The sequence below is a fragment of the Homarus americanus genome, unplaced genomic scaffold, assembly GCF_018991925.1.
Source record: "Homarus americanus isolate GMGI-L3 unplaced genomic scaffold, GMGI_Hamer_2.0 scaffold50924, whole genome shotgun sequence".
Lineage (NCBI taxonomy): Eukaryota > Metazoa > Arthropoda > Malacostraca > Decapoda > Nephropidae > Homarus > Homarus americanus.
In genome coordinates, this window is record NW_024718094.1 from 4086506 (window position 1) to 4110488 (window position 23983).

The 23983-nt window shown below is 34.7% G+C and overlaps 1 protein-coding gene across 3 annotated transcripts in view; it reads right to left on the minus strand.

Moving 5' to 3' along the window:
* Positions 1 to 10338: 10338 nt before the first annotated feature.
* The window catches only part of LOC121859133 (eukaryotic translation initiation factor 5B-like), a 44831-nt gene continuing 31186 nt past the window's right edge, over positions 10339 to 23983 (minus strand). Inside the window, exons 19-22 of one of the 3 annotated variants that reach the window (XM_042355853.1) lie at positions 23302 to 23445; positions 23056 to 23151; positions 21388 to 21685; positions 10339 to 11665 (exon numbers count right to left, since the gene is read on the minus strand). In XM_042355853.1, the coding sequence (XP_042211787.1) occupies positions 21416 to 21685; positions 23056 to 23151; positions 23302 to 23445 (510 nt within the window). In that variant the 3' untranslated portion in view covers positions 10339 to 11665; positions 21388 to 21415. Of the gene's footprint in view, positions 11666 to 18746; positions 21686 to 23055; positions 23152 to 23301; positions 23446 to 23983 lie in introns of those variants that run through there. The other 2 variants (XM_042355851.1, XM_042355850.1) reach the window with 2 other exon arrangements.

Consider the following 23983-nt stretch of genomic DNA (forward strand, 5'->3'; position numbering starts at 1 on the left):
TAAAACTGACACTCCTTCAATAGAAGCTGTGTATAGTATTTTGCCGTTTCTTGAAATTCTATCAGTTATTCTAAATTGTTTGGGTACGTTAATACCTGACACACATTGTTATAAAACTCCTATTTTTTATGTTGTTGCTGAAATAATAGTTTACCTTTTGAACACGGCAGTTTTATGTTGGTATTGGCCCATTTGTAATCCTGACAAGTCTTCTTTGTACTAGTAGTCCAAACAGTTTATATTTGAAGCGTTTCTCAAACACACTGGCCTCAAAATGCAAGCTGTACAATTGGATATTTTCATCATTTATAAAGTCTTTCCTCTTGCACAAGTGAATCCATCTTCTCAGTTCTTTATCCTTCGGAAAGTGATGGAAAGTTATATCACCCATGTTTCTTATTTGTGATAAACACCAAATAAATGAGCAATTGCTCGACATAATTGTTATTGACTCACTAACTTGAGGGGGGCCGCACTAGTGACATCACGAGCTCAGAGAGGTTCAGTTTTCTTTGGTGCGCAGACCTTCCCCTGTGTTTACAAGTAGACAAATTCTTTCATTTATAATACGAGATAATTATAATGTACTGAAACTCTCTATAAATGCTTTTTCGGGCATTATAGGTATCTATTTCTAATAAATGTAATTCGTAAAACTAGTGTTTGTAGAGCCACCCTCTTGACACAAACTGATCCACAGTGGCAGCTATTCAATAGTACAATACTTTTGCCTATCAAATGCAAAAAAAAAAGTATACAGAAAGATTCTTATCTGCAGTACGAAGTGGCACATGTGAAGTTACCAGAATAGGGAGGAAGACCCGAAAATGGCAATTATTGTTTCCATTCACTTTGTTTAATTTTTTGTAATGGTCATGTTAAAACGGGAGGGCCGAGGGCCATTCGGCCATGGCTTATACGCCCTAACTAGCACCAAGTTACACATATACAGTATTCATAGTATAATATACTCACTATAATGCCTTCTCTAAACATTCTGGTCATTTATATCTAATAAATTCTACATCCAATTAATATCATAATTTTTTGATGACCTTGTAAACCTGTATACATACAGTATAACATTTAGTTTTTCTAGATATCGCTTTTGTTAGATATTTAAGTATAAACTTGCTTTCTCAGAAACATTATTCACCATCCTAAATTTATTTTTGAACTGTTGTCATCACAATTATTAAACAATCCATTAGACTCCCTTGTTTGTATATTGTACAGATATATTTTTTTTCTTTCACAAGCCTTGAGTATAATTTTCTTGCACTTAACATCACAAAAATACTTTCTAACGGTAGTAAGGTTGCTGGATTACAATAGGTTTGTGTTACTTTTTTTTTATCCTCTTCACCACTGATGAGCTTGTTAGCCTCTTGGGCGATCGGTCACGTCTCTGCTACGCACTGTTGGCAAGTTCTGGGCATGCACTGGCTCCTGAATGACCTGAACCTGCTCCAGTGTTGGTCAAGTCTGGTCTTGAAAGAGCTCACACTCGGTGCCGTCACAACACTTTCTGGTAGATTGTTCCAAGAGTTCACAACTCTCACTCCGAAAAAGTTTGCCCTCACAGTTTTCTGGACTTGCTGCTTCTTCAATCTTGAGCTGTGACCCCTTGTGGGGCGAGCGTCCGCCAGCTCCAAGTAAGGACACTCGACTGAGTAGTGCCCCTTGAGATGCTTATACACATCAATTAGGTCGCCCCTTGTCCGTCTGTAGTATAAGCTAGGCAAGTTCAGGCGTTCCAATCACTCAGGGTAGTTGAGGTGCCGAAGTGCAGGCACCAGTCTGGTGGCCCTCCTTTGAAAATTTTCATCCAACTGACAGTCCCTAGCATATCTCGGGGACCAGATGGGGTGACAGTACTCCAGATGGGGAAGCACTTCACTCTTTGAAGTGCAAAAACACAGGTGGTGTATGGTTGACGTCAGCCATGAACAATCATGTGGTTGTTTATTTTCACCAATGTGATAAATCATTTAGTCAATTTCATCAAAGGAGTTGCTGGCTGTCATTAGGTAATTAAACCCAACACGTCTGGTTACCATATTTCCAATTAAGAAGGTGGATAACAAGGTTATTAAATAGCTATACAGGTATCTTTAAAGGGTGTCGGTAATCATAGAATGTTGTGACCACATTTTCCTAAAAGGGACCACTGACCTATTTTTCTCAGAGGAATAACTACAGTAATGTGTCAATAGAGGGCCATACCTACATGAAGTCTGGCACATGTAGCATGATGTGACCATAATTGTCCAAAGTCGGAAACAGATTTAGTATTTTCAAATTAATAATTAGTTATTTATATGGTAGTGCAAACATGCTACATTAGTGCAAAACCAAAATTTAACATAAAACTTTAGTTGTACCAATGTTTCCCTGTAACGAGTGACCAGCTTTCAAGTGATACAGTATTATTAAATTATGCTCATCAGCTATGATGGTAATGCTGCCTTTCATTACTATAAATACAACACCTTTAAAGGCAAATTATTGATTACCTCAACAACATTGATGATGACTATGCTACCTGGGTTAGTGTAAGATCTTCGGCACTTGATGCTGGTGCAATAAATATTATCATTTACATGCATTAACAATTTCCTCACTTACCGGTAAGTTTCTCATTTGTTCAATCCATGAAGGCTAACTACATCACAAGACCGGTAAGTCCTACACCACTCCAAGAATATCTCATCAGTTGAGCAAGAGGAGGTAAATCAAATAGTGTTGTGCACAGCATTGATATTTGAGTCTTTAATAAAGTTTATTAAAAGTTGCATTTGTAGTGTTAAAATAGTATACAGTACAGTATTGTTTTTATTTACTGGTTGTTGTATCAGCTTTATTCCTTACCCTACACCTATGATTGCTATATATCAGACATACAACAGATTATATACAGATATATTTATTAATGGCAATATAACAGTAGAGAGCTCACACCTCGGTATTCTGCTTGGAAAATACAGTACAACAGATCCTCATTAACTTGTATGAATGACTTGCAAGAGAAAATAATCAAACAGATTTTATGTAAAAAAAAGAAATACTGCACAATAAAAGTTCCCAATTACTCTTGTTTAGTTTATTCACTGCATTTACATCATTTGATGCATCACTTTCTTTTGCTAGTTGTTTTGTCCTTTACATATAGTACCAGGTTCTCAAATTTAAACTTAAATAAACCATCAAAATTACAGATTAAAACGAGATAAATAATTTTATCCTTTCTCAGTTATGTTACAAGTGTTCAATACTGTAGAGATGTTGTCAGGGTGTTATCATGAAGCCCATCCCAGTTTTAAGGCCACTGCTTGAATCTCTATAGGACTACAAGGATGATTTACATTTTGCATGAAATTTCAGGTTCTTTTCTAAACTAGTTGTGACTTACTGAGGTTCTACTTTTATTATCTGTAGGAATCAGAAGTTAGTACTGTATGATCTCATTAGATGAAGCAGGTCTTGGAAAACTGAAACATGAACTCATCATATATACTTCCACCAAACACTTAATGGATCCAGCCATGAAACACAAAAATTAGAATAATCTTTTGTAGTAAATGTTGTAGCCGATTGCATAAATCTTAATTCAACCATCCTTTATTCTTCGTCACAAGTATTCTGTTACCTTATGTAAGATTCTTTTTGGAAACAAAAAGTAAAATGCACTGATGGAAAAAAGAAATATCTTACAAGGCAAAGTAGCCATTTCTATATACCTGTATGGTTCTAATTTAATTGATGGATACACCTTAGATAAGCTTTGAGTCTTTAAGAAAATAAACATAATTAATGCTCTCAAATTCAATCTAAAAGAAAAAAATTGATGGACTTTTCCTGAAATCCCATTTTCTAACCGAGACTAGACTGAAGGACATGTGTTTTGCAGCCAGCCAGTCTAAGGGCTTAAAACTCTAATTAACCACTGAAAATAGTGGCTTGAGTAATAAAAGAAAATGACTAAGGAACAAGAGTTTCCATTCAAAGCATGATATTGTTAAGTTACTGCCACTTCTGCAGTGAGCATCTCCCCATCATTTGTTCCGTTACAAGAAACAATTCAATCTTCTGTATCAGCTTTGTGCTTGGAGGAAATCGGTCTCTCCTAGTCCTGTCATAGATCTGTAGTAAATTAGGATTTCAGGTTCAATCCATCATTCATAACTTTATGACCATCCTGGGGATCTGTACTGTATTATTTGAAGCTTGTCAGACCATTAGAAGAGGAGCCAAAAGTTCTACTGTGAGTATCCCCCCCGAAGATAAATAACAGATATACTGTACAGTATTAAGGTTTACAGCTAACCTTATAAATTTCCTAAGGCCTCACAGTCATGTTGCATAATCACCTCACAAACTTATCCCAAGTATATAGTCAATTAGTAAGAGAGAAATCCTCATTATGAAAATTACAGAGCAGATAAATCTGCCAACCTTTCTCAAAACAGGTTACAGTACAGTAATTTAACACTACATCTATAGTTTTCTGGATCAAAGCTGTCCAAGGTACAACACATAATAATAAACATTCTTTGCCCAGAAATTTAATTGAATTGAAACAGGTTTAACATATTGCTCGTCTGTAAAGGGCTTGAATAGGTTTGTCAAATAGATAAATCGCCATCCTTTCATGCTGCAATAGAATCAAATACTGTAATAAAACAATTAACTAATGTAAATGAACAAATTCATGTAGCAAATTTCCTGTGATGCAACTAGGTTTATAGTGCTGAAAACTGTTTGGGCAACCCTATACAGTTTAAGGGTACAACCTAGATGAGTGGTAAAACCAGCCTTTAAGGCCCTGACTGTTCTCATTACATAGCCCAAAACCCTCTTACTGACAACAAGACCCTTAAAGAGCTCTCCAAATTTCTGCTTTTAAAAAATCTGAAAAGTAGATACGGTAGAGTACAGTATTGCATACAGGCCCACCCCAAACACTAGTTAAACTGAATGTGTGTCCAGTTCTGATTTCTCAATCAGACATAAAATCTGTTATTTGTGAACAAGCCTGTGATTCCACTCTGTGTATCAAATTCTCCCAATAAAACAAGCCAGGTTATCATCAGCTCCATATTATCAATTCACCAGATGGATTCAGAAGAAATCACACCAAAATATACTACTTTTGCAATACAAACCTATAAAAGCAGTGTGTTGCTTCTTAGGAAAAATTTTCATTGACAATTATAATGACAAATAATAAAGCTTCTGTCTAATCTTCATAGTAGTAGGTATTTTCACAACACATACATTCACACCCAGAGCAAACACGGCTGGTTGCTGTGGTCTCGGGTTGTAACCAGACATGTGACTGTTGATGTAGCATTTCCTATTTTAAAAATTCCATTTCAAGGATCTGGTTACAGGGGAAAGTACTGTATAACTAATCTTGTGATAAATATGTAGCCACAATTTTCATAGGTTAGTTAGGTTTCTAACTCTAAACTTGGCTGGTTGAACAACAAGAGTCTCCTGGAACCAGTTAGGTTATTAAAAATGGTAAAGATTTTCTTCTTGAAGTACCAACACTCCCCAAGGAGACAAGTCAACATGCCTGTTTCGACTCACCATAGTAGTACAGGAAGGAGAGCTTTGGAGACAATACAAATTTTTGAAAAATTATGAAATTAGAGACACAATTGCAAGTAACTTTACAATATCAAAAACTACAAATGGATAATAAACTGTTAGAACAAACACTTGACAAGAGAAAATTTGACATGAATAAATCTTTGAGAAATAGAGAGCTTAAACAATATGAGAAAACTTGAGCTCTTCATCATGAGGGTAAACTTCATTTCAATACATGTGGGTCTGATCTACAAAATATAAAATTTTTGGGGGGAATTCAAAATTGATTTTTGTGAAACCATATATATATATATATATATATATATATATATATATATATATATATATATATATATATATATATATATATATATATATATATATATATATATACTGTAAACAGTATATAGTTCCCTGAAACATGTAACAAAGAACATCCACAGCCATTGTCGAGAGAATAATGTATATTGTAGATGATATATATGCCTGGTAATTACCATTTTCTTTTGTTTACTGGAGTAAGTTTCATATCTAAAACTCTATTACTACATTCAAAGTTTAATTTAAAGAGTAGACAACAATACATAGAAATACTAATTACACTGAGTAATAATATATCCAGTAAATAATATTACACAAGCAAATACAGTACAGTACATACTTGGGAGTCCATGATGAGAGAGAAAAAAAAAAAAGCCATGAACGACCATTTCCCTAAATGGATACATAGGAATCTGATGCCTCCCTGCCTTCTTAACAGTGACTTAATTGCTTTTACTGGTTCCTGGCGACAATAAAAAAATTGTGCAGGGCCATCCTTCAACCCCTTTGGTGAAAAAGGATTAGTGCAGTACCACACCATGCAGCTATAAATCTATAAGTTTAAATACTGTATCTGGAAGTAGCACACTTCTTTATAACACAATACTGTATAGCTCTACCAAAAATCTTTATGGGAATGAAGTATGTTCAACAAACATGCGAATTAGTTCCATTTGCCAGCATGACCTGTGAAGGAATCTACTCAGGGACACACAAACTACATTGTTATAATACGAACAAACATGACACATGCAATGAAGAATATTAATAAACTATATTGTACATACAGTATTGTACAGCACAATTAATGTACAAATTATTGGGGTAGAGAAATATAACTAAAACTCATCATGAATCATTGCAAATGCTTCTCTCATTAGGGCTACAAAGCTAAATGGAAAAACCTAAGTGAACAACGAGTGACACCAGGAAGTTCACAACAGCTTTTCCCTAAAGATGAGCTAAAAGTCTGGTTGTCCACAAAAGCATCACATTTAAAAGTATAGTTGCCCATTATGTATTTTGCATTAACTGATAATTTCTAAATAATAATTTCTAAATGAATTAAAATGCACAGTAGAACATACAAAAAAACAATTACCATTAATTGCCTTCTTTATAGTTTCAAGCAATTTTCAAAAGTTTTGATGTAACCTTAATTTTGTTATACAATATATATATATATATATATATATATATATATATATATATATATATATATATATATATATATATATATATATATATATATATATATATATATATATATATATATATATATATATATATATATATATATATATATATATATATATATATATATATATATATATATATATATAGTTCTGCTATACGCGATAATTGTGTTCATGTAAAATATCGTGTTATAGAAAATCGTAATAGAAATAACAGGGCTTATGGAGAAAATAGGGTTAGGTGCAGATTACTCGAAATCGAAAAAATTTAGTAGTTAGCCTAACACAAAGGATAGCACAGTCTAAATAAATGTTACATTCATATCTAATAATGAAATCATACAGTAAATGTAACACTTTACCTTGAAAAAATATGAATGTAACTTGATGGAGAGAAGGGTGATTTTGAGGTTGATAACATCGAGCTTCTCTTCAAGTGTTATATCCTTTCTTTTACGATCATCACCGGGAATTCTATCACCAGAACGCTTCTTGGAGATATTCTTCTTTACCATATTCACAGTTAATACCACAAAATTGGAGAAATAGTAAGCAAAAATGCGTTATAGCAAACAAGCGTTCGCGTTACACACAAATATCGTTCCTAATTCATAAATCGCGTTAGAGCAAATTCGCGTTATCAAAACACGCGTTATAGCAGAACTCACTGTATGTATGTATGTATGTATGTGTGTGTGTATATATGTGTATATATATATATATATATATATATATATATATATATATATATATATATATATATATATATATATATATATATATATATATATATATATATATATATATATATATATATATATATATATATATATATATATATACACAGTATATTTTTTTTTTTTTTTCCAGAACTGTCTTTCAGTATCATGGTTTTTGTGTACAGGTGACTTTTAATTTTGGGGGAGATAAAAAAGGCTCTTTAACTCACCAACTTGGCACACAGACATACCAGTATTCTTAGGTTTTCCAACATTTCTCACACACACATTTGCTTTGTAATATTTGCCATCAATATATCATATAGTTCAACCTTTTCTAATAATTTATAGCAAACTTTTCAGAAATTTATCTATGGTCACACCAAATATTCAAAATCATTATGTTGAGATACCTCCTAGTCATGGCTTCTTCAGTGGTAAGTGTCTTACAAGAGCAGACTATAGTACTGAAGCACACACCAGTACAAATATTAGAAGTACTGTACAGATGTATTATGGTAAGGCTTATGCAAGTATTCAAGTCAAGCATACGGAAAGTGATTTCTAGGCACTCATATAAGTGAACTAATAACATAAAAACTCCAAAAATCTAGCCCCTTTTAAATATCAATGCTATCCCTCACTGATAATAGTTCTGTTATTTTTTTATAGAACTGGAACTAACATTATATAATGGATGATTAATAAGGCATCTATTTCTTGGATAGTGGCCCCTTTGGTAATAAGTGTCATTCAAGAGAGGTTTTTAAATAATTGCTCAGAGGTGCTGATACATTAGATGATACTACTTCCCTTATGAAGCAACAGGGATAAACCAGATGAAAACCTTGGGGTAGAGGTTGTGGACGGGGAACATTAGAACAATACTCTGTTGTGGCAATTAGAGAGAAAGAATGAAATAAATGATGGGTGAGACTGTATTGCTCTTCTTGCTGACCATCTTGTCTTAGGCTATGAGGGAAAAATTTAGAGATGAGTACAGTATAGTCTGGATTTACGCGGATTTTGTTTACGCGTTTGGTCATTTACGCGGTGCCTTGTCAGAATGAAATGTATTAATTACGCGGAAAATTTTATCATTTACGCGGGAAGCGGCGCGGGCAGGGTGCGCACAAGGTCACCCAGTCATCAAAACATTACCAAGTTCTTCACCTGCCACCCACCACAGCCGGCCCAAGTCAGTGATAGTGATAGCGAGGATATGGACTTTGAGGGGTTTGACAAAGAGGCCCTGCAAGCCTCTGTGGTGGATAAAGATACAATTGATACAAATGATAAAGGTGAGGGCCAATAATCTGCCCTCTGCCTCGGAACCAATCCCCCATCCCCGTGTGCCCAGCCATCTTTTCTACTAACGTAAGTGTTAAAAAACCTAATATTATTGATATTTCTCTTAAATATTAATTGTGTGTGCATACCATCATAAAATCAAGATGTTATTTTTACTACAACGTACGTATTGTTGGAAAAAGTGTAGTTTGGGGGTTGGCCCAGTCTCTATTTCAATTAATCCCATATGTTCTGTTATTTCGTTTACGCGTTTCTCGTTTTACACGGACCTCCATGGGTTCAATTGACCGCGTAAATGCAGACTATACTGTACAGTATATCTTTCCATGGAAGTGTTACAAGTGATTAACATCGTCATTCTCAAATGTTGTGCAACAGTTGACTTGGTACAGTATGTTATGCGAGTTAGATTAAATAGAAAAATACAGGAATACATACTTAGCCTGTAAAATAAGTGCAATCTGTTTTAATGTTTCTTATATTTCAAGGCATTGGACACTGATTTTTCCCCAATCCAAAGTTCAAGGTTTCTTTGTGAAGTCTAACAGATAAACTGTTACAAATCATTGAATTAACAAAATACAGGTACAGATTTGAGCCCGTAGTGCATCACTTGCTTGGCTTCTGAGAATGGCATACTGTGAAGTCATCACACTAAACATGTTTGCTACACCACACCAGATATAAAAACTCAGTAATGAAGAGTTTTCTGGAGATGAAAAACACTCATATATGAAAATGTAAATAACTGCTCATTCAGTAGGTGTTTACATTCTGCCTGTCTGATGAGCCAAAAGATTGAACCTGGTGACAATGGTGAAGACAATGCTGATGCCTCTGCTCTGGCAGCCATTAACAATGATGCATATTAGACCTGTCATGTTATGTATCCCCTTTCCTTCATGTAAGGTACTCCTGTATTATAAACGACTGAATGAAAATGTTTAGTGTTTGCGGAGCATACATGGCAGTGCAGCTGAATTTGTCTGATTGTGAAGAGTCTATATGGACTCTATATAGGGTTTAAACCACACATGGCTCTTTATGTTCATAATTTGTTCCTGTAAATACCATCTTTACTTAAACTTTTAAATAGAATACCAATGATATTTCATGTGTACACTTTTTGGTATGGAATGGGATAACCTAGCAGTGCACCAAATCTGATGTTATTTATGTACATATAGAATATATTTCAGGTTTTAAGAATTTACTTTGATACACAGAACTTCCTTCAGAAGTGAATAAAGTGCAGTATATGACAATAATGAATATGAAAGATGGAAAAGTACCAAATAAGTACTGTGACAGAAAGGGGTGAGCCAGCCATCATATACTGTACAGGGAGTCTCAAACATATACACACTGCCATACAGATTTTCATGGTGCTTATGTGAATGTTGGTACAGTATTACAACATCAACACTGACCTCACTTGTTGATATGGGTTGTACATTTCAGACACCCTGTGCAGTATTTGGCATCTGTCAAGATAAAAGTCGAGACAAAATATATTACTTTACTACAAGTTTATCATACAGCACTACCAGAGATTAGAAAAAGCTTCCTTGCAAAAGAAATAAATCAGTCATATAAATTAAATAATTTATCATAAAACAAGAAAAGTGCCGTATTTTACAGGATATAAGACCCACACATATTTAAGCAAGGAATACTTGAGAAAAATGCTTTTTGAGCATATTTTTCTCCTGTAGCCATAGTTTTCTTAAAATAAGGGTAAAATCAAATTCATAGCATTTGTACTGTACTCACTCAGCTGTTATTGTTATGAGTGTTACTTGTTGTAACAAGATGTCCATACCAAGCACCCCCAAACACACTAGTAAAACATTATGAATGTGTGGTGATGGCTGTCAGTGTAATTCACCATTATCATCAGAATCTCAAGTTTCTTTCAAAAGCTAAAGGATACTTCCTAATAAAAATTATACAATAAATGTTGCAAGTATGACATTAATAGATAGTAACACATGAACTTGTACAGTACATGTTCATAAATGGGTACTGCTTATCTCTGAAGAGTTGGGTGCGGTACAGACACTAATCGTCTCGGGTTATCAATATCAGTATTGTAGTTATAAATCAGGCTTTTATATTTACAATAATTCCTCTTTTAATTAATTAATTAAAAGCTATAATGTGTTTAAGTAAACAATAACAATTTTGATTCTTGGGTTGGGCCCGATACAATTTTTCCAACTGAAGACAGCAACTTTGGGAGTCATTAGCCTACAGGAGACCACAACTTCACATATAGGACACGAAGAAATTTTTTAACCATTTTCAGAAGAAATAAGTGTCTTATATGCCATAAAATATAGGAAATCTTACAAAAGTTTTGTTCACACAAATTAGTTCTTACTTACAAGAACATTCACAAATCTTATTCTGAAGTCTCTCTTATCACAGTTGACCACCTTAATCCTTCTTGCAACTCCAATCCTTTACGAGATACATTGTATGATAAGTTTACATTACGACACTTCCACCCCTTCTGGTCTGAAACAAAAGCATCAACAAAAGAAAGATTTTTTTAATATACACAATAAAAATTATAATTGTTATATATAATTCTGGCATTACAGCATTTAGTGTATGATATAGAAAAAAATAATAAAATCAGTCACTCATTATATTAGCCAGCAGGAATTTTCTAAAAAAACAACAATATTTTCTGATAAACCGCCACCTCTTGTTATTCTATTAATCAAGAGGGGAAAACTTAGACTTTCTTTCTAGATATTACCAATAATCTTGAGAAAGACTCTTCACATTAGTGACAAATCTACACATTAATTCAATGAACTGAGTTCAAGAGGGACAAAGAGATAAATATTGCTTCTTATATAAATTATAAGACATGCTACATCAATGTCCATATATGTTCTAACCATCTTTTTCACATTTTAACTGTTATGTCTTTTTTCTGTCTTATTTTTGTTTTGAGTAAATATTTTTTCTTTTTATTTCAAATGCATAACCATGGCAAATTAACAAGATGTACGGGAATAAGAAAATGCAATGAATGAAAATAGTGCGTGGGAGTTGAGAAACTGTACCAACTAGTGGTGTTGCAGTATGTACAGTATCTCAAAAAAGTATCTGTCCATACTCTGTGCAAAACATTAAGGGACTATGGATGATAGATATTAGGACATGCATTTACTTTGCTATATGTAGTTTAACGTAAGTAATGCACTGTTTATTTATTTCGGTGTAATTAATATGTTTGGTTACCAAATGCAGTAGGATCAGTATGCCACAGAGCCTCACATACCAACCCTCCCGGGACATCACGAGATGTAAGTAGCATTTCGGAAGTCATCGGACCCATCTTGGGAGATACTTTTTTGAGATACTGTACGTGACTACAGAATAAAACCATCAGAGAGAGAGAGAGAGAAAAAGATCACTTCAGTTCACCTATGGTAATGTTTACAAGGGCAAACCAACACTTTTCTCTTGAGTATTTCTTCTACTTATAATTCAACACTTCCCTAAAAACAACCAGTTGGCTGAAAAGATAAATTCCACTCTTATGTAGAGGAAATAATTCCACTACCATGCAAGGAGGAAGCTATTCACATTTAAAGCAAAACAAATATTGGTTATATGATAAGTTGCCGAGTATGATACTGCCTTTTATTCAATCTAAGGCCTTCACATTATACACAAGCATATCATAGCAACTTTCCCCATACTAATTCCACCTGAGCCTATGGTAGAAGCTTACTTTCACTGGCTTATATTTCTGACTACAAAGTGAGTATCAATTTGACAAAAAATTAATTGTGCAGGTATCCCTCGTTTAGCATTAATTCACTTAAGTTAATTTGTTTGAGAAAAAAAAAAGCGACACATTTTCTAGGTTAACGTTAGGCCAAAATTTGGTTTAGCGATGGCTTGATTCACTGGGAAGCAGGAAAATCTGGTGATGAGGTGACCTGGGAGATGGCATGATGCCATTGTTACATGTAATGTAACTATAAAAGTTGCAGGAAAATTCTTACAATAACTGTACTCTAGTGTGCCTATGAAACAAAGAAAATATAATATAAAACTGTAAAATATGAAAAAGTAGAGCATGGGTGTGTATGTGTGGAGGTAGTGTGCTGTAACTGTGTCGCCAGCCCAGCCGTGCTTCCTCCCCCAATATAACATCATGGCATACACACAGCACAGCAGACACAAACACACCTGAGTCAGTATAAAAGGAGCTTTTTCTTTTTTCTTTTTTTTTACATAAATTATGTGCTATTATATTTTAATGATATACTGTACTATGTATCAATTTTATTATCATAACAGCAATTTTTTTTTTCATTTTTGATGCATGCAATTTGAAATTTGTTCGAATTAGGTTCACCTTGTGCTCACTAAATTATAAACAGTGAATCACATCATTTATATAAAAGTTTGGTGTTAATAAATCAATTGTTTAACTTCAAATCATTTATAATGAGCTCGTTTATTATTATTTTCAGGGAGTACTGTATTAGTGTTTATTACCATGCCGTTTGAACCTGTTGCTCACCCTCCGTGCTTTGCTGTTATCCCTCATTTAGCAATAATTTCTTTTAATGTTAGGTTTTCTAGAATGCGACCCCATTATTAAACGAGGAACACCTGTGGCGTGTAATAATAATCCAAATAAAAAAATCTATCTTGTAAGGTTATTTTTTTTGATTATTTTGATTACTACAGTTATAAAACAAATCTGACTCCAAATGCAAATTAAAATATCTCTCCGAGCCCAGATTTTGTTTAATTTACACACGTTTATCAAATAAGGCATTTCGAAGTTTATGACCTGTCCTTAACCTGGTTGTAATACATAACTACACACTGGTTGTCCATAATGATTAAGTCAAGGTAAAAACGTGTGGTTCCATTTCATTGAGCGATCCCATTTTTTCTGCCTACATACAGTAAATGGTTTTTAGCATTGCCTGTAAACAGTCATGTCCACTTTTTTATCTGCACATAAGAAATAAATTATAGTTCCAATCACATTGAGTAAAAACTGATATTCTGTTCACCCATTACCTGAAGCCATTCCATTGCTAACTAAACAGTACTGGAATATGATTCGATGGATGAATGAGAATGAAGTATGGTTTGACAAAAAGAATGGAATTACAGTACAGTGTGCTTGTATATACAGTATACAGTACTCTCGATTTAACGGAATCCGATATACAGATAATGAACTCTCGATTTAGCGGAAGAAATTTTTCCGATTATTTTTCATTCGATTTAGTGAACTAGTTCGCTAAATAGATTAATTCCATTAATACACTCACACCTACGGAGACACCCGACACATGATAAGTACGTAAAAAACATTAGAAACATTATTCACGGATTACCTTAAACTTGGGGGTTATGTTTGTTTTAAAATTGTTCTTTATTTTTTTTTTCCAATTGACAGCCGCACTCTTTTGACTTACTCCCCCTCACCACTTCCTTTCCAAGCCTTCTGAGAGACTTTTGGCATGATGTCTAAGCACAGTAGTTAAATGACCGGGATGTAGAGAGAGAGGTAGCAGTGAACAGCACATGCAGTGGCGGCAGGACACAGACTGAGCGGATGTAAACAAACTCCACGCACCAAGCAGCACATTTGCCACAGAATTTAACGGAAACTTTATATGTATGTATACATACATCTAGGGCTTAAATTCCTTACTATTTTAGTAAATATCAAAAAGTTTGTACTATTCAATAATTTTAAAAGTTTAATATTAAAATTTTTAGTCATTTTAACAATTATTGAATATAATTGAAGGTAAGGTCACTAGTTTGTGGCGCGCCATCCAGCCTTTTAACACACCAAACAAGCGTTAGTCTCTCTCTGTTTTCAGTGGAGGTAACATCTTGTTTGAGACTCTCTTCAACTAAACACTTTTTTCTGTGTTTGCAAGCAAATTATTGATCATTTTAAAATTTATTTTACATATTGACAATATATAATGCAGTGCAGTGTTGATTTAAAGAAAATAATCTTGAATTACACCAAGAGAACTAAAATTTTATGGGTGAAATGGCACCATGGGGTGACTTCTCTTTCACCCCAATGCCTTCTCTTCTCCTTTCTCCTCCACCCCCATTCTAATTCCCATCATCATCATCATCATCCAGGAGCCTTCTACATACACACCTCAAAGTAAGTGTCAATTTCTAACATTTTTGTTGAATTTAGGCACTTTTCGGTGAGCTGGAACCAATTACCCAAAAACCCCTTGAAACAATGGTTTCGGTTAACGAGCAACCTGCTGGAACGGATTGTGCTCGTTAACCGAGGGACCACTGTATGTATGTATGTCTGTATGTATGTATGTATGTATGTATGTATATACATATACATAATATATATATATATATATGTATGTATATACATATACATAATATATATATATATATATATATATATATATATATATATATATATATATATATATATATATATATATATATATATATATATATATATATATATATATATATATATATATATGTGTGTGTGTGTGTGTGTGTGTGTGGAAAATGGATTTGGGAAATTTTGATCCAATCTAGGGAATTTTCAACCTTAGTCTAGGGAATTCTTCATCTGAACTTGTGGGAACACTGGTCACCTCGTGGTCAGTAACCACTGGTTACACTCACTCAGTACAGCGCTTAGTTGGTGTTGGGCTATCGTATCCTATACTGATCGCGCTGTGTAACTACTTACGTTATTATCGTATTTAATTGACTTTATAATGACTGGAAAGCGTACAAGTGAGAGTGCTGGTGGTGCTCAGAAGAAAACGAGACAGGCAATTACTTTTGAGATGAAAATGAAGATAATAATGCAATATGAGAATGGTAAAACTGTAGCAACAATCTCACGCGACCTAGGTTTCTCGCACTCGACCATATCCACTATTCTGAAGGACAAGGAACGTATTCGTGATGTAGTGAAAGGAACAACACCTATAAAGGGAACTATAATTTCAAAGAAAAGACAAGGTCCTATTCACGACATGGAAAAATTATTGGTGATATGGATAGAAGACCAAATACAGAAGCGTGTACCCTTAAGCCTTTTTACCTTTCAGGCTAAAGCAAGAAGCCTGTTCCAAAGCCTGAAGGAGCAGGCAGGAGATGAATGTGAGCAAACCTTTACAGCAAGTCGTGGGTGGTTTAACAGATTTAAAAAACGACACAGTTTACACAAAGTTAAGGTGAGTGGAGAGGCAGCTAGTGCTGATGTTGGTGCTGCCGAAGCTTTTTAGGAGGAGTTAGATGATGTGATTGTGGAAGGGAATTATTTGCCTGAGCAAATATTCAATGTGGATGAGACTGGATTATTGTGGAAGCGCATGCCTGAGCGGACATACATCCACAAAGAGGCGAAAACAATGCCCGGATTCAAGGCATTCAAGGACAGAATTACACTTCTGTTGGGGGGAAATGTTGCTGGTTTCAAGCTAAAGCCCTTCATGATCTATCATTCAGAGAACCCCAGGGCTTTTAAACATGTCAGCAAGCACACACTGCCAGTGTTTTATCGCAGTAACAAGAAAGCCTGGATGACCCTAGTACTATTTGAGGATTGGTTCATGACTTGTTTCATTCCACGAGCCAAGGAGTATTGTCTGCAACAAAGGATTCCATTCAAGATTTTACTGATTTTGGATAATGCTCCGGGACACCCACCACACCTGGACGACATGCACCCTGATGTTAAGGTAGTGTACATGCCACCTAACACTACCTCTATCATCCAACCCATGGATCAAAGTGTTATTTCTGCCTTTAAAGCATATTATTTACGCACGACCTTCGCTCAGGCTGTTGCTGCTACTGAAGGTGAGAAAACGCTCAGACAGTTTTGGAAGGAGTACAACATTTTGTCATGTATAAAGAACATTAGTGTAGCATAGGATCAGGTTACAAAACATTGCATGAATGGAATATGGAAGAAAATCCTGAAAAGATATGTGAACAGTTTCAAAGGATTTAATGAAAGTGAAGTTATTTTGGATATTAGTAACAAGATAGTGGACTTAGGTAAACAGCTGGAGTTAGAAATTGATACTGAAGATGTTGGACAGTTGGTTGAAAGTGTAGCAGAAGAGCTCAGTAACGAGGATCTTATTGAACTAGATGCACAGAAAGTTGCAGAGGAAGAAGAGAGACAAAATGTAGAAGAAGAGCCTGCACCCCCCCAAAAAGTTTTCAGTGAAACATATGGCAGAGGCATTTGCTACAATTAATAAAGCAATGCAAATGTTTGATGACATGGATCAAAATTATGAGCGTTATGCCAAAGTTGACAGAATGATCCAAGATTCACTTGCTTGCTACAGAGAAATTTATAATGAAAAGAAAAAGCAAACTGTGCAGTCTAAATTGGACACCTATTTCAAGAAGTCCCCCAGTACTGGCTCCTCACGCCCCACCAGTGCTGCCTCTTCACTCCCTCAAGATGATCCAATACCTTCAACCAGCAAGTTACCCCTGTACATAAACCTGTCTGAAGGAAGCGACATTGATGACCCACCCAGCCCTGTCTCCTCTTCTGCTTCTTCCAATTAATATAGTCTCCATGTATCCTGTAAATAGAAAATTATGGGGGCCCCGTGTGCATTCAGCTGACTTCATTTAAGGTAAGTGCTGAGGCACACTGTATCCATTCCTCATTATTTATTACTTTTACTGTACTGTATCCATTCCTCATTATTTTTTACGTTTAGTGTACTGTATTTCATTGTAGATTTTTAAAAAAAATTTGAAAAAAAAAAATTTTTGAATTTTTTTTTTTTGAAAATTTTTTTATTTTTATTTTTTATTTTATCTATATCGGACTTACGACCATATCGGACTTACGACCTGGATTTGGGTCCCTAACCCCGTCGTGTGAAAGTCGGCTTAGGTGTATATATATATATATATATATATATATATATATATATATATATATATATATATATATATATATATATATATATATATATATATAATATATATATATATATATATATATATATATATACATATATATATATATATATACATATATATATATATATATACATATATATATACACACACACATACACCTGTATATTATAAACTTAAAAAGAACATTAAGTATTTGTTTACAGTATTAATAATTTGATGTTCCTTGTAATTTTTTAAATGATAAATGTAATGATGTACTAGTTATATTCTGTACTAAGGCTTCATGCCTGTACAGTATATCCAGCACATCATCAGCTTCTCTGACTTTACAGTAAGTTCTCGCTTAACGTTGTCCCAGACAATGTTATTTCATTATAATGTTGCTACTCTTTAGATACCCATGCTTCTGACAACGTTGTTTTACGACCCGACCGATTCATTATAACGTTGTCACCCAACATGGACTACTTTGTATGGCGCACCACCCTCTCTCATCTTACGCACTATGCTCTCTCGCGGAGCATGACAGCGTCCCCAAGCGTTTTTTTCCCAGTCTTTGTTAAGCTTCCACAGCATATGTGCGTGCTAAAGTATTTTTGCTATAAATACTGTACAGTAACCATTTGAAATGGCTCCCAAGCACTCATCAAGTGTTAGTGATGCTAGTGTTGTGAAGAAGCAATGCAAGACCATTAGCCTTGCTACGAAAATTGAGGTTTTAAACCATTTTGAGAAAGGTGAACGTGCTGTGGACATTGGTGTAGCGTAAGGCCTAACTCCCACAACAGTGCATACTACCCTACCCCTCTCCACTATCCAACACACACTCGCTCCACCTCTGTCCTATCAGTGATTACAATACAAAAGGATTGTATTATCTTATTAATTAAACATTAATTTAGTTTACCTATTGTTTTGGAAGTATAATATTTATTTTCGATAAAAATTCCATTGAATTTATGTATGTTATATATTTTATGGGGCAAGGGGGAGGCTGGGGAACAGAACTAGCAAATTTTTTCTATTTCTCATGGGGAAAATTTATTCTGTTAACGTTGTGTTTTACAAGAACGTAACCACAACGTTAAGCGAGGACTTCCTGCACTTGACAATATAGCAGGCAGGTTAATGGCTCTACAACATGTGTGGCAAAGGTTTGTAGATGAACATGGTATCTTGACCTGACTGGTCCTTGTCCAAACACTCAGTTGAGTTGCTCCATACATCCACAGTGTGCAGCAACAAGTTGTGTGGTCTAATTTGGTTTGTTGATGTTTCTTGAACAGCTTAACCCCTTCAGTTCAGAGGCGCCACTTATATTATTTGGTTAACGCCAGGCGAGTTTTTTTTCAGCACAGAAAGGACCCGGTAAATGCTATGACCTCGGGCACTGCTTTGCATAATTTTGAAAGTCTTGAGCATATCCCCAAGTATACTGTACTGTTGACATAACCTTCAGCATTCTCAAGTCTTCATTACAAATGACTAAAAATTTATCAATTTTAATTGCAAATAATTATGGCAAAAATTTCAAGATGCAATGAACTGGAAGCAAACATTATTTACCTTAACCTAAGTTTACAAGATTTAGCAGTCTGACATTGTCAAAAATACACGACTTCTCCCGATCATATGACCACATAAAATTTTACAAAACCAAGAAAAAATATAAATAAATAAATAACCTAATTTTTGCAAATAAAACTACTTTCATTCCTTAAAAAATCCCCCAATAATATAATATACAGTACATGAAATTATATTGTCTATATAATAAAAACAAATTAGAATACATTAGCTAAGTAATTTGCACAAACTTTAAATTCACCCTTAGACGGCAGCAGGGTTGATTGAGAGAGCACCCAGTAAAAAATATTTTACAGATAGATGCCGATGACCAATCAAATCCAACATAAATAAAGATCCACCACATAATGAGATGTCGCAACACCATCTACAGGGGTATATATAGACTCTACCGCAATATAAAGCCTCTGTATATATGTACTATACGGTATATACATGTACCTGTATGAGCCTTTACTTCTAGCATTATTTTATCAAAATAGTAAGGATACTTTTTGCAGTAAAATATGCAGTTTGTATTTAGTTATTATTCATAAGTAAGGAAGGTACGTACAATATCTGGAGCCATTCACACACACAGCCAAAGCTGTGTCCAGGGTCCTGAAGGACTAATTTAACTTCAGTGTCTCCAGCAAATCAAAACGCGTCTCTACTAACAAGAGAATTGCTCATCCATCTGACCTGAATACTGTCATCATCATCAGCTTCCTCACTTGATTGAATATCTTCAGGATCCTCTGCAATCTCAAGCTGTAACTGCCATCACTGTCCTTTCCAGAATCTGCATCACCTCTGATATCATCCATAAATTCATCAACAACATCCTGCTCTAAAATAAACTGTTTATCACTATCAAAAATGTTCCTACTCCTTCAAAACATGGCTTTGGCTGTTAGTTCTATTTACACGGAATAAAAATTAAAGTACACGTACAGTAGTTTTATGGGGAAAAATAAAAATAAAAAGCATAATTCTTGAAAAATATCTAAGCAAATATGCAGACTTCTATGAAATAATTAGAGCATGGAGCGAGACTCTAGTGTGAGATCTTTTCCTCCAAAAAAGCTGGATCCAGACTGACTGATACCGCCTTGAGGAGCCTTCCCTCAACCCTGCAGTTGCCAATTAGTGATATCTCTTAACAATTCTGAGTATCTAGGGCACAAATAAATGAGTGACTATATATAGACTTCACAAAGAAATAAAGGCAGCAATTTTTGAAAAGGCATCTAGATATAGGCTCGCCACATTTTAGGCCAATCTATACTATATAGTTTTGCAGCCGTCTAAGGGTTAAAGCTTTGCATTTCCAAGCCTGAACCCAATACAGCAAGGAGTAATTCCCTGGTTATGAAGCATTCAGCAGCTAGTGGATTTCCCCACACCTTTGGCAGGAAGCTCGTCCACTGTCAGGTTTCTCACTGGCAAATGAAAATTACTCACTGAATTCTATATGGTCACTATATTTCACCAAAGACACTTAAGTTTGGGCCCACAAACCTTATTACAATCACCATACAGCTTACCATGTATACATGGCAATGTGTATTTTAACACAGGTTGTCAATATTTTTCACATTTGGCAGAGGCATTAAATTCATATATTATAACTTATTTTAAAATTTTCACTTCAAATAATAATCCATATAAAAATTTAAATATTTGAATATATCAATAAACCATACCTAAAGTTTCCACTATATTATGATAAGCTTAAAGAATCTGGAATTCCTTTTTCAGCTCAGCCATTAGTTTCCAATCAGTCTTGCTGAGATCATCTCTAAAATGGTCTTTACATGCATTGATTGACTCTCGGGATATCTTGCTAACCAATATATCTTCAATTTCAAAGTGTCGACCAACGAGCTTGGGTGTGTGCCCTGGGACGGGCTCTATTTTAATGCACACATCCACACCTTTCTTCGCAAGGTCAACATTTTTATGGTCAAACTCCATCGAAGTTACGATACCTATTTCAACAAACTGAAAAGAAAAGAACAATGTAATGTATGACAAAGATGTATCACCAATTTTTTTCACCATCAACATAGTTTGAAGCAAAGTAACTGACCTATCACACACACACAAGTAGTCTGTCATGAACTGTTCTGCTTCTCCCATTCCCACAAAAACAATTAGCACAATTTCTACTTGGCACTAAATTCAAAGCACTCACACACATTTATTCCTCCCTAAAATAGAATCTGTAAGCACTGTTCTTCCATTGATTCCTACAATATGCCTTTATTAATTTTTAAGCAAACAACCTACAGTATATACTGTATACTTAAAATTGGCAAATGCCCATTCAATAAAAACAATTTCCAAAAAGATATTGTTTTGGGAACAGAAGGATGTCTCCCAAATGAATGGTTTCTTCTACTGCAAGTTTTTATTAGTGTGGTTACTTTTGTCTTTGCCACATTCACTCTCAGGGCCTTTGCCTATTCCACCCTTCCATTTCATAAATTTCTCCAATACCTCTTCAATTCTGTTAACAACTCTAAATCATCAGTTTAAAACAACTCCCAAGAATGACAAAATTAACTGATATCTCTTTCGACAATTACTGTATACTGCAAAAAACCATACATGTCAAAGTAAAAATCGGATGTATTTAAAAGAAATAAAAAAGAAGCCCAAGATAATTCCACTCATTTAATAACACTTTCTCTGGTGACCCATAACTACTGTACACTAAATATTAACATCTTGTGTAAAAAAAAAAAAAGACCTAACAAGAAATAAATAAAGGATTCAGGTACCATAGTTATTTTGTACTGAACTTTCAGGTCAAATCCAGAAAGGATGAAAAGAAGTCAGGTAGAGCCCATCATAGGAAGTTCCCATAGATAACAGACACACTACCAGAGACAGAACAATACAGTGCACCAGACTTAAATACAAACCTTCCTACCTGAAAACTACTGTTTATATCATCTTCACCACCATTTTACACTCATTTTCTATGCCTGTGTGGGTTAGCAATGATTACTTGATGACGTGGTGTCCTGGTTGCCATCAGGCAAATTTGAAGTAGGTGTTACAGCTGCAATCCCTTCCTATTACCAACCCACTTTTACAAAGTGGGAACTGGGCATTACAGTATACAGGTCCTTCAAGCACCATCTTAGCTGACAAAACAGGGTTGCTATTCCCTGAGGGAATAAAAAAATTCTGCCCACCCTAAAAAAATGGAAAGACTATCGAGACAAATTTTTGTGGTTAAATAGCAGGTTGCTCTGAATGTAATGTCTGTTTCTCAGCCAACAAGGTGTAGAAAAAAGATAACGTCAAGATCTAAAATATGTTCTTTACATTAACTCCCAAAGAAAACAGGATACATGTCTTACCTCCTTTGATGGGACACAGAGAGGTGTACCAGTTCTAAGTATTCCTGATTCAACAGTCACACCCAATACAATGGGATCACGTTTATTGAAAATTGCCTAAAAACAAAAGAGGTAGCATGTTATTATATTTCTTTTATGAAGATCACCACATACAAGTATTTGCAAACTTTCTTTACTGTACATTTCACAGACCATAAACTTTCTCCATGACTTAATCCAGGACCTTCCATTCTATTTCAAACTCACCGTTGGAATTATCTTTAGTCGAGATGGGAACACGGCAACACTTCTGAATTCGTCCTGTCTCCTTTTCTTGAAGTCCTTTATATATTCTACATAACAGTCTCCCAGATGATAAATAGTTTCCTCTGAGAAAATTTTCACACCCTCCTAGATATGGGGGAAAAAATAAAATAAAATTAGGCACAGTGTAAACAAAAACAAACAAAAAATGCCCAAATAAGAACTCATCACAGTGAAATACACAAACAAAACTACAGAATTCTAAAGCAAGCAGCCATGTGCGTCAGTGTTGAAATAAATGCTAAGTGTTATAAAGACAGCCAAATAATGTAGTTTTGGGGTGAGAAAATGAGTCAGAATGGTATTACGGATAATCTTTGGGTGACAATGAATAACTGCAGCTGAAAATAGGTTTCAAGGTTATGTGGACAGCTCGATCATCATCATCGTTGTACGGCCATTTTCCACACTTTCTTGGGCTACCTGATGGCAGCTCTCCATGCTGCAGTCTCTCTTGTTAGGTTTCTAACTCGTATGTCATTTATTATAACCTCACCATTTGAATTTGAAAGCAAGAAAATGTTCAATTCACCAAAGTTGTGTGAAGCAATTTGTTTAAATGTTTTGTGATGCTTCTCTTTACCTTTCTAAGTGAAGAAATATTGTACACCGGGCAGAATTACTG